Source organism: Exophiala oligosperma (genome assembly GCF_000835515.1).
Source record: "Exophiala oligosperma strain CBS 72588 unplaced genomic scaffold supercont1.5, whole genome shotgun sequence".
In the NCBI taxonomy this organism is placed as follows: domain Eukaryota; kingdom Fungi; phylum Ascomycota; class Eurotiomycetes; order Chaetothyriales; family Herpotrichiellaceae; genus Exophiala; species Exophiala oligosperma.
In genome coordinates, this window is record NW_015622822.1 from 2623900 (window position 1) to 2636352 (window position 12453).

The window sequence follows — 12453 nt, forward strand, 5'->3', positions numbered from 1 at the left end:
TCCTTCTGTGTTTGTGTCAATTGACCAAAACTAACAGTGAGGAAGAAAATTAATTCTGCTTCTTGTTCGCACAGAGACGGAAAGAGCGGTAGAAAGGCTCAATTGGACTGGGGTTTCAACATCTGGCTATGCGGCTCCGCGAGTGCTCATACAAACGGACGGAAGCCTGCAAACTTTGGGGCAGAAAGCAACCAGTGGCGATGATAATGAGTTCATGATCAGCCTGCAAAAAGTCTTATTCGCATGTTAAACAACCACGTACGTATGCGGGTGTCTTTGGTATACCATGCTCGTAGCCGATATGTCTGAAAGTGTGGTTCCAGGCACTAATGAGTTGTCAACGATAGAATGAAAGCTGTTCAGCCAGCCTTTCTGCAGACGGTGGCTAGAAATTAGCATTCCCATGTTTCTTCTGAGATCAAGCAGTCTCGTTAGCGTCGGACCTCAAAGTCCAAGAATGGTCATCGACCACGTTATCGTGCATTCAATGGCACAAGACCACACAGAAAAGTGCCGATAGGACATCGTCCCAAGGACCGTAACAAGGGGAAACTATCCTGCATGGCGACAGGCTTGGTTGGATTGACAGATGTTGGAGGAAATTCGAGTGGACCGGCATCTGGTGAAGGTGCTCCAGACCATCCCTATCGCACGATCAACAGGAGAAAGAGGCAGGACGAAAAGACCTAGATTCCTCAAGTAGAAGAGGCGTCTGGTGGCATTTCTCCGCAATCTCGTTGCCGTGCAAGATCAGCGTACTATTGGGGGAGGCGAATTTTGAAAGGCTGTCGGATTCTGCTTGGCCATGGAAGCTTGAACATTGACCTTCTCTGCATGGCCAGGGTCGGATCTCGAAGAAGGGTCCTCGAGCTGTCAGGGGTCATGTCTGAACGTTTCAGCATGAGGCCCTGAATGACCACCAGTGACGACAAGCACCAGGGGTCTGGTGGTGTGAAAGATGACATCGGGCATACTGAAAGCAAGACTGACAGCACGAGACGTGGATTGTCTCTTGCTGCGTCTTCGGTCGCCAACCACACTCCTCAATCATCACTAAAATGATGGTCTTGTATGCCCGTCCGGAGCGGATTCGAGCTAAACAATCCCACACGCGTCAGCTGCAATCACTTTGGCCAAATTTGATTCCAATCTGGAAAGAGGCGCGTGTCATGGATTTCGGCGCGTCTTCTAGTCTGTGGACTCCTGCCTTTTGGGAGCCAGTCCTCGGACCATCCTGGGACCTCCTATGCGGATCTGGACTTAGATTTCTGTTTTGGCCTCACAGGCCGGAGGTCCCGTGTTTCTGCTACTAGGGGTGAGCTTGACCTGGTAGCGTCGGAATGTGACTACCATGATTCCAGCACGCAGCCAGACACAGGCTCGAGTTTGTCCTTGAAGCTTCTCGGCCTGGTCGAGGCTACTATGTTGTTATATACGTACTACATGACAGAAATACAACTGCTGAAGCTGATTTTTTCGGCCGATCACACGGCAAGCAGCAGATTATGGGATAAACAACACGACTACGTCCCATAACACTGCTACAACATCTGTAGACACAACAAATTCGACAGCAAAAAAGGCTGCATGACGTCGTTACCGGGTGCTACATTGGTACAGGTGCATCGGAGGCTCGGTTGTCTCAATCTCATCTCCGTCATGCGTTTCGCTTGCAACCAGAAAATTTCTTTTCGTGTTGTGTGTGGTTCGCTCGCGTGTGCTGCGTGCTGCGTGCTGCGGCCAGCGTGGATCTATGTATACATTGCATGATGTTGAGAAAAAAATTTTATCCTCACGCTGAGACTTTTTTGTTTGAATGATAAATCGTCACTGGGGATATGCATGTATTCTGTGGTTTCGCAGAGCCGGCGTCGTCCTAGCCTCATCCGCAGTGATGTCAGGCAGTGGATTGGCTCGCGGTCTCGAAGAGTAACGGTCAGGCAGTTTCATGCACGTCGAGTAGTACCGACTCCCAGCGGCAGTGTTTGGAGTCTGGAGCCCGCTCAAGAAACCAAGGCGGGTTACCGGGAGTGACATTTGATCAGTGGTAACGGTCAGGGACACAAGGGCAGAGTATGTCGTGAGCTACGGATGGGGAGACAGGAAATCTATCATCTTACGCCTTCCGTAGTGTTGAGCTTGCTGCCATATTGAAATTCATCGACCAGGATGTGCATGGTCAATATCAAATCCAGGTCGCCGATTTGGATGCCAGAGATGAGAAAGTGCTGGTAGTCCGACATTTTCAGTTAGCAGTAAGGCTGGCTTGGAGATTGACAGCGGCGATGAAGTCCCGCTTGGACGCCACCGACAGCCTGCATCTATTGTCCATTGGCGGCTGTTGCTAGAAGTTCGCTTGGAAGGTTGAGACCATTGACCGAGAGGCTGAAATTCGGAGGAGCTCCGTACCTGTTACTGGAATAGAGCAGATCTCTGGATCTCAGCAACAACAGCACGCGAGCAGGGGTTGCTGACCCGTGCTGGACAGGGCCAATCCCTGCAGCTTCAAAGTTGCACGATTCATGAAACTTCGGAAGCGTCATGCAACACAGCAGAGAAGGAGTGGGAGTACGAAGGGCAACAGTATTGCAGGTCCCAGGCGTCTCTGTTGAACACCACCAGATATCTGCATCACACTGTCGAGATGAATTCCGGTCAGCTCGTAACTAACCAAGTAGGCCAAGGCGAGGCCGTGCCGCTGACAGTGAGCAAGCGCATCTCACGTCAATTGGCAGGGGGCAGTTGTCAATGGTGTTTCTAAGCTTGCAATGACATTCGTGGCCAGGTTTGGCCCCGAGCGACTGGCACAATGTAGGCTTGCATTAGGCCTGCAAGAAAACAAGAAGTCTGTCCACTAGCCGGGCCAATAGACGCGACCTGACGCGCTTTTCTCCAGACCCCCAGCCGCGCGACCAGTGCTGATGTGCTGTACGAGACGGTGGACGAGGAAGCTGATCAGACAGACTGTCGGCTGTAACTCGCATGTGCTTGTATCATACCGGTAAACACACGAAACGAAACGGAAATGACCAGCGGAAATACCTAGGTACCTACATAGAGCTTGCCTGTCGAAGCAGAGATGTCGGGCGTGCTACACAGTTTGACCAAGACCAGATGTCTGGAAAGGAGGAAATTGTGCTGTCGGTCAATCGCATGGATGACAGATGGTTGGAGGGTTGGTTGCTGAAGCGAAAGGGGGTTGTTTGTGATACGCTGTAGTCAAGGTTCTGTAGGCTCGCGGTTTAGCATGGCTGTCGTCTAGAAGGCCCGCGGGCACAGTCCTCTAGGTGTCCCGTAGGCGTGGTAGGCGTGCCTAGGAAACAACCGTGCGGGGAGTACCATGGGTTCCCAGAGGGCCTGGTAGATGGGCGCTGGTCCCCTAGCTGGTCTCCTGGCAGTTCCCTGGCAGGAGCTGTGGTCAATCAGACAGCCGAGCAAATGAGTTTCTGCCACAGCAGAGGTCGCGAAGATGGACTCGAAAAGGACCCTCGAAGGGCCCGTGGTTTGATGACCTGATACACATTGACCAACATGACCACCGAGTTTGCGGTGTATTGTACGGGCTGGTTCGCCTCGGCCTGCTGTCTCGTTACTGTCATTTTCTGGCTGGCTGCGCGCGCTGCACGTCGTCGTCGCCGCAAATCCTTGTCATCCCTGCAAGCTTCTGGGCTGCCTGCCGCGCCCAATCACCGCCGGCGAGCTCACTCCTCCTGTCAACCTCTCGCACACTCCACTCTCCACTCGTCTTTCACTTCATCTCGACGGTGCCATCTCCTGTTCTTTCGTCTCCTCCACTGTCGTCCTTTACCCGCTATTCATGAGGCCTTGACCTCGTCCTTTTATCCTCTCTCTTCCCCTTCTCCTCTGTCGTTGGACGAAAAGATATCACGAAATCCTTCTCGAGTATCTCGACTGTCCACGACTCCTCTCCTATCCCTCTCACCTATTCCTGCTGAGCACTGCCCGAGGTCACCTACTCAAAGCTTGCCCTTCTCGCCGACCTGCACTCGTTTGACTGGACGTTCTGGATAGCGTTCCTGCAAAGGTCACCGGAAGCACTCGAAATACCCCAGCTAGGCTCGAAAAGGTGAGAACAGTCTCTTGCATTTGATGATTCTGGAGGGAAAGAAAGGTGCACATGCGAAGTAAAGAGCCTGGGTCACCCACGACCTTCCCCTGGGTGTGGCCCAAATCGAGTGACTGCATACAACTTACCTTACCTGGTTCTCTCATCGTTGCAACATACCTATCGACCAATCCGAGTAATCGAGACCGTTGATCTCTGCCTCCCTCGGTACCACGACCCCTATCGACTCGACCCCCTCTCGATGTGCCTGATCCATACCAGACTGGGATGGAAAGTAGTCAAGTGACAACCATGCCAGGAGGTGGATTGTATACTGCTGGGAAAGAAAGACGTCAGTGACGAAAGGCCGAGCTTAGATTCTGAAGTATCTGGCAAGGGAGCAAGCGGTTATTGAGGGCGACTGGTGCTGCCTGCATTCATGACTACGTCTTGCTTAAGGAAAAGGATGTGCAGTGTGTGATTCTTGCGAGGGAGTGATGGCCCTATTACGCTCGAGCCCCCAAATATCGACGACCAATTTATTCTGGAGACGATGCTCGCCTGGACCACATATCGTTTATTCGACATGATCCTAATGGAATTCCTGTCGGCTTATCATATGCGTTTAATTGCACCATGGACCAACATTTACTGATCTATGTGAACGCAGATATCCTCTTTTGGACCAAGCTCTCGTCTCGAGTACAAGTCGGGTCAAACAATTCCTCTACAATCCTCAAGTCTCTGAGGTCAAGGTCAGAGCTTTTCTTCATCGTCTCCTTGACAATCAAACTGATCTCGATCCGTTGCAGTGCGCAGAAATCTGGCATCCTTTTGTGGATGACCTAGCCCACATTCCTGACCACAGCCAAAACTCATCCAAACGGAGGCGTTCATTCGACCTACGTTGCCCTCGACGCACGAGCATTCAATCTTCCCGCCATTCCGATCCTTGACTAGATGATCCCTAGTAACAAGGATTCTTGAATCGTCGTGCTATTTTTCTCCCTTTCCAGGTTGGTTATGTCACTTCACCGTTCTCCCATTGGGTAACTGACACGCCTGCGCACGTTCCAGATACTCCTCGGTCTAGAAGAGCATCTCACCTGGTTCCTGGCCACCTCCAGTCTCGTGCAACATCTGATTGCTTCCCGTCATTCACTCCTTGAGGATTATTTTACATACGACTGTCATTCACTTTTCTCCGTCGTCCTAAGTTCAACCTGCTGGCAAGACCTCGTCCCATATCCCCTCACATACCCACCTTCAAACACCATCTAGCACTTCATCCAACATGGCTTACAACAGAATTTCCTCCTTCGGCTCCAACGATAGCGGCTACGAGAGTGGCATCGTCGAGATCTTCGACGAACCTACCCAACCTATGAGCAAGAATATGGACCATGCAAAGGACGTTGCAAGACGTCGACAACAGCTTCTCGCTTCAGAGTTGTCGAGAAGAGATTCAGATGAATACCAAAATGATATGCTTGAGCATATGCTGAAGATGGACGCCGACACCATGGCGGACGTGGATGCGATTGACATCCAGACAGAGATTCAATGGTTTATGAGACCATACCTGCTTGACTTCCTGGTCGAAGCCCATTCCGCTTTCCAACTCCTACCCGAAACCCTGTTTCTCACAATCAACCTTCTTGACCGCTACTGCTCCAAAAGAGTTGTTTACAAACGTCACTATCAACTGGTTGGATGTGCTGCTTTGCTCATTGCTGCAAAGTATGGAGATAAGAAAGAGAAGGTGCCCACAATCAAGGAGCTGAAGTCAATGTGCTGCTCACTCTATGACGATGATATGTTCTTGCAGATGGAATGGCATGTTCTGTCGACGCTTGGCTGGGCCATCGGTCATCCCACCGTTGACTCTTTCATGCGTTTGGCAGTCAAGGATAATGTCTATGACCCTGAGGTGGAAAGCTTGTGCCTTTACATTTTGGAGATCGCTCTCTACCACAGAGAGTTCGTGTCGAAACGATCTTCTAGCCTCTCGCTGTCCGCATTGGCTCTTGCACGACATATCCTCGGCCGCCCTCAAGCCCGTGGTAATGAATTCGGATCCCACTTCTGCAGCACCACTGTCATGGAGTTGCTGAACATGGTTCATGAGCCCTCATCTATTCTTACTCGGAAGTACGCCTCTGTCCGCTACAATAGCGTCTCGCGGGTTCTGTCAAACTTCCTCACACAGAAGGCTGCTGCGATGTCTGCTTCAACCAGAGCACCACTGACGCCAACCTACGAGCTCACTCCACCTTCAGTCAATGTCAAACCTGCAGGTACCGAGTACTTCCAGACCTACGCCACGCCGCAAAAGCCTCAATTTCCTTCGGTCGTTCAACATGGTCTTTACACCCCTCCCATCACTCCTGAAGGCGAGATGTTCGGTGTGACACAAAAGACCTTTGGCGCCCCAAATCAATACGCTCCTCCTACCCCGACCCCTAACGCCATTGTTGGCCAGCAATACTCCTCTCAATACTCCTCGACCACCAACCATTGGAGCGCAGAATCCTACTAAGAAAATCATGGCAACCCCATAAACAAAATAGAATGTTGATCATCACGACTTCAATTCTCCCACCAACCTAAGTATCGCTCTGCAACACAGAGTGTTCTGTTACAACAAATCGTCTTTGTGAGAATGTATTTTTTATCTGCATTGCAAGCGTCCCAGTTCGACATCAAAGCTAGTACTTCTTCAAGAGTCATGGAAGGCAAAGGGAAAAAAGGATATCTGCGGCAACGTTCTTGATCTTAATCAAAATCGAAGCGAGGCAAGAGGTGTGTTGTCCACGGGTTGAAACAAAAAAAGAAACACATCAGCAGCCAAACGTTCCAGTCTTTCAAGCATTGTTTCCGCCCTCGAAGCGCAAGCAACGCGAGAGACTGCTTAGGCTCTCGAGTCAGCAACAGAAAAGGAAGATAATTTTCTCGGGGTTTTTGAGTCGCGGTCAGCGGAAACGACTCTTTTTCCGAAGCGACGACAAGAGGTTGTTTAAATTGAAAGAACATTCGTTCGTTTTAGGAGGCAGCGAAAAATTGTGAACAATAGCTAGCCATGGCTGAAAGGGAAAATGGAGTTTTTTTCGATCACAGGGAAAGAGAAGATTAGATACCTTTGCTGGATCTGTTTTGTCTGGCAGCGAGGAAATGGGCCAAAGTAATTTCTGTTGCTTAGAGTGCTACATCTTGCCTGACCTACCTTTTTCAAAGGAGCAGGCGTCTGGTACTCGATGAGGATCAACCCCTCGATAACTGTGTCAATAACAAATCTGAGCCTTGTCATGATTTAATAATCTTGGAGGGTGCTTCTTTTACTTTTGTTTCATTATTCCGGTAAATGTATGAGTCGATGATGCTCTCTAGTGGGCTGGATCGGTAGAGGGAACGAAGATTTTTTATACTATCTTGAATTGTACATTTAGACTAATTTTGAATATATTATGTATGCTCTTTTCATTCGTCAAGGTTCCAGCTTCCGACCCCGACACACTTTTTACTTGTTTTGTTTCTTGATCTTTCTACTCGGATGTCTCGGGTCATATTGATTTGAAGATGATTCCATTATTATTCTTTTTTCTTCTTCTTCTTCTTCTTCTTCTTCTGTCTGACTAGATAGGGGACGATCAAGTGGAAGCAACAATGACTTTTTGAAACGGGGAGGAGGAAAAGAAAAGCAGGCAAACTATGACTGCGTGTGATAAAAGGGGGAAACTCTCAACAAGGGTACAACGACTTTTGTGAGTATCATGAACTTCCTGTCATGCTCATGTCCGTTCTGCTGCCACGTCCAATTTTTGATCAAACCCAGCCATCATCCAACAATTCCTGTGGGATCAAATGGTCACCGATGCTGCCGTGGACACCCGTCAGATGCCGGTAACAAGCCATGCCATCCTCGAACGTCTGCAGACACACCCAGCAGAGATGCGTCTTGCACGAGCCGCAGATCATGTGGTTGCAGCCGGACCACTTCTGGATTGGCGTGGTACATTTCGGGCAGTCCTTGATGTTGTGCATTTCTTTCATCTTGAGGAATTCCCGGTACTCCTTGCTCTCCTTGTACGCCTCGTCTCGCGCCAAGCCGCAGGTGATGCCGTCGTGGCCGACGCTGCCGCATTTGGTGCACGTCAGGGCCAGACAGGTTTCGCATACGATCTCGCCAGGGTCGCTCGTGACGCGGTAGATGGTCGGACAGTCCGGGGTAGGACAGTAGGTCACTTGGTCTGGGCGACTGCGGACGTAACATTCCAGGGACGTAGACAAAAGGGCTTGGAACTTTTCATGGGACAGGATCGTTCGAAGGGTGTCGAGATCGACCGACTGGCCACAGTTACCCTCGGCGCCGTAGCAGACGATCTTGACCTCGCGGCCGTCGGCTTCTTTGCATTGGGTCTCGAAACAATCCCGGCAGTATTTGTGACCACAGGTGAGCTCGACGGCGTCTTCGACATCGGAGAGACAGGCGGGACACTCCTCATTGTTGTCGTTCGAAGTATCTGAGTGCGACGGTGTCCTCGGCTCAGTCTCAGGGTCTACATTTTCCAGTAGTTCTGTCGCTCTTCTGAATTCTTCCGGACTCCCAGAGAATATCAGAGTTCGCTGATTTGAACTGAGGTGGAGCTTGACTTTCCCTTTGCCGTATCTCTCTGTCAGACGTTTGAGGCCGCCACGCAGAACTTTTGACCACAGTTCACCTTCCAATAAGGTAGTGTGTACGGACTGCTTGCGACGACATATCTCACTAAGAACGGCAAGCCGAGTAGTGTTGAGGAGAGTGTCATCACCATGAAGGAACAATCGTCTTGTCCTTAGGTCCCTGTACAGAAAAGATTTTCCAGGTCGCGAGAGGCTGCAAAGGAAAGCAAAGCCTTCTATGCTGGCAAAATATTCGTCCCACAAGGCGTGGCTGTTGTCGTCACTCAGTATTATAGTACCAGCGAGGATGGACTCGACTCGACCCTTCATCTTCGCCACGGCACGAATTTGCGGTCCAGTAATATGGATCACCACCAGTTGGTCGTGCTGGTTGGGAGCAAACGTCGACATATTTGCGCCAGCTTCGGCCTTTGGTTGTTGAAGCTCATCAAGATGACTTTTTGACACTGCGTAGATCTCGGGCAATACTCGAAACTTCACCGTGGCAATTTGCTCGACGTAGATCTTTGATCCTAGCTCGTCGTAGTGCCTGCCCGACCATGAGAGAGCATGTCTTGCGTGGGCCGGGTTTTCGAGTTTCATGAATAATTTCGATTTTGCGCCAGTCGAGCTAGTAATGAGGCTGGAATGTCCGAACCCATTCTGTGTGTCGTCCACGAACAAGCCTTCGACGAAGGCCTTTGCAGCCGCTTCCGTCATTTTTGATGTTCGCTTTCCATGCTCGTACAATCTAGGTCTCACGCCTGTGAGCACCTCTCCCAATTGCTGATCGGTCGTGTCGGCAGGCATGTTCAAAAGTGTAACCATCCATGTTTGTCCGAGCCCTGGATGGTCGCGTTCTTGGATGTGAGTCGGAACTTTACGACCTTGAAACCTCTTCTCGAACCGCTTGGTGGCTGTTTCTGCCCACTTCCTGCTCAGGTAGACTAGGTAAACGATCTTGGAAGGATTAAACCAGGTGCAGCAGATTGTATGCATCTTGACTTTTCCTGCAGCTTTGTGAGACTTGTTACCGTATTTGCTTGGTGGGTGTTGAGGGAAGAAAACATTCGAGACTCGAGCTCCATCGCCAAAGTGCACAAGGACACCTTTCAAATGTTGATGGAGTTGGTCTTCTTGTCCCAGTTCTGGAGTGTCTTCGTGGTTCTGCATTGATCAGCTTAAGTCTCGCGGTGGTTGAAGTCTCCTCCTACCAGGTTGGATTGTTCGGGCTCGGGGCTTGGGTGAGCAAAACTGCAGAATTGTCCATTCTTGCAACGACCTCTGATAAAGAATCGGCACGTTCGAGAAGCTCGAGGTCTGAAAATCTTTGCCTCTGGTCTCAAGGTTGTGGATTTTGAAGAATAGGCATCGGTATGTCTGAAGTCTGCGCGTTGTCTTCGTGTCGATATTTGCAACTATCACCATGGACGCAAACTCCTTTGGCGTAGTATCTGCAAAGATGCATGGCTGTAGCCCGATCCTTCCTATTAGGAGAATTACGCAACAGAATTTTGATTATTTCCAGAGGTGAAGCTGTGATGTTTGTTGCTGGAAGGCGCAAATTTCTTTGTTGAATGGCGCTGGCAGCCTGAGTGAATGTGCTGCCATGTTGGACGCGTCTGGAACGTTCATTCTCAGACGCAGTTACATGTAAAGGGTGAATGACGACTGTTGCTCTCAACGACCGCCAGACACATCCAGGTGTCGTTCAATGCGTTGACATTGGAACGCACCGCATTTCCCACTCCCTAAATCTTTCACCTAAACATCTTACGTGATGGACACCATTGGATAAACGAGATCTATTCGCATCTCACTCCAGTTCTTTGAGGTTAGCCAGTCGAACATTCTACCTACTGGTACATGATGGTCTTTCATCTTGAAGATTTCTGCTACCATCAGTGTCGCATAACTGTGCGACGTGGAAGCACAATGCAACACTCCATCATCTGATACCGGTTCTCTCGTCACTGCTGCGTCCTACTAGGAGCATCAACCGTGGTGTAGTCTGGTATTCAAATTCATGAAAGACAAGCCTGAAGTTGCAGTACAGTAAGTAGTACGGAGTACGACATTACCATGTGCCTCAAGCGCTGACGTGGGTGGCTTCATCCCCTCTGTTATTCCTCTCCTTTACGCTGACTTGACTTGGCCGGTGTGTCTCGGGACCGCTTTCTAGGCTTACCTACGTTCCATTCTATCCATCTGCATTATTTAATGCTACAAATCGCTCAAGATGCTCAGGCAGATTTTCAGAAACAAATGGCCGAAAATTTCCACGAAATCTCAACTAAGAAATAAACTGCACCTCAAAAGCCCAGACGTTCGATGATGGATGTAGGGGAATTGTACTTGCGAGAATTTGAGCGAGGTCAACTGCGATTGTGGCAAACCACCAGATACTGGTTTAAAGAGTACGGACGAGGATGACTGCGGCTACGTCGATGATGTCTTCATCTGGAGTAAGATGATCGTGCGTCCTCGCTTCTTTTGGGTCCGTCCAGGATGCGAACACGAGGCTATGCAGGTGCTCATAGGTCAAAGCTCCTCGTCGCCACAGACTTCCCCGTTTACACCCCAGACAAGATTCCTGGAGACTGGGCGGGGTCGATGGCTACTCGACGACAAACCGAAGCCCAAAGGCTGCTGTCAAACCATGACGAGCAAGTAATAATGACCTGCTCCTCTGGGTTCCGGCTTTTCCAGGGCATTCCCACACCCTCTACCCAGTAAGTTCTCACCTGGTTCGTGCCTCGCTGGTGTATAAAGACAGAACAAAGCTTGGCTAGTTGTTCTCTCTTGAGGTCAATCTACTCTTCATTTCTTCTCCCTTCGCAGCCACTAGGCTTGGACATTATTCTACACTTGTCTCGACTGCCTACTTTGTTGAAATCATGGTGTTGGCATCAGATCCATATTACAACCGCAAACCGGTCCCTGGTATGTGGCTCTGCTAGCCCAAGTCCTTGTTCAGTTGCTAATTTTGGGATCCAAGATGACTTGATCAAGGACGTCGGCCTCACTGGCCTCTCGCCCGATCAAGAGTACTGGAATCGTGAGCGCAAGTACAGCGTCAATGGCGTAGATGTTAGAAAGTTCAGCAACAGTAAGAAAGGGGGTTTTGAACCCCAGGACGACCCTTACTACGGCCGCAAAAGAATCTCTAGTATGTTTCTCGATCTCTTATGAGCAATTTCAGGTGTCAACTCTAACATCCTGCCCAGACGCTGAGATTCACGATGTCGGCGACACAGGTCTAACAGCGGACCAAGAGTTCTGGAACCGTGAACGCAAATACAGCCTCGGCGGTGTCGATGTTCGAAAGTTCAGTATGAGCAAAAAGGGAGGATTCGAGCCTCAAGACGACCCTTATTATGGTCGTAAGAAAGTGTCCAGTTAGTTCCAATACCACTCCTGGGTTTGTGTGGATCAAGTGAGAATTGACCTAGTCGGCGTTTACAGATAAAGAAATCGCTGGCATCGGCGAGACGGGCATGACACCCGCTGAACAGTACGAAGTCCGTGAACGCAAGCAGTCCCTCTTCCAACTCTCGGACGACCCCTTCGAGAACATTGCGGGTCGCCACCGAACGAGCATTTCCGGGGTCGCGAGTGGCGCATCAGCAGCGGCAACCCGCCGCCGCAGCTCAGCCGTCGCTCCTGATGTTACAGGTCCTTCGCACAGTGGATATCATGGCGAAAATCTCGCTCCCATTGAGAGCAGA

General features: G+C 50.2%; 1 protein-coding gene across 2 annotated transcripts; it reads left to right on the top strand.

Moving 5' to 3' along the window:
* The first annotated feature begins 3771 nt into the window (after window positions 1-3771).
* Window positions 3772-7377, top strand: PV06_06256. Of its 2 annotated transcripts, XM_016407352.1 has the most exons (4): window positions 3772-4087; window positions 4737-4821; window positions 4879-5082; window positions 5144-7377. In XM_016407352.1, the coding sequence occupies exon 4, from the start codon at window positions 5361-5363 to the stop codon at window positions 6603-6605; it is 1245 nt and encodes a 414-aa protein (XP_016262956.1). In that variant the 5' UTR covers window positions 3772-4087; window positions 4737-4821; window positions 4879-5082; window positions 5144-5360; the 3' UTR covers window positions 6606-7377. The 2 variants fall into 2 exon arrangements, with proteins under 2 accessions (XP_016262956.1, XP_016262955.1); XM_016407351.1 differs by having other exon boundaries at window positions 3772-4821.
* Window positions 7378-12453: the final 5076 nt, after the last annotated feature.

Coding starts and splice junctions, on each gene's coding strand:
- PV06_06256 (XM_016407351.1), top strand. CDS start 5,361: ATGGCTTACAACAGAATTTCCTCCTTCGGCTCCAACGATAGCGGCTAC.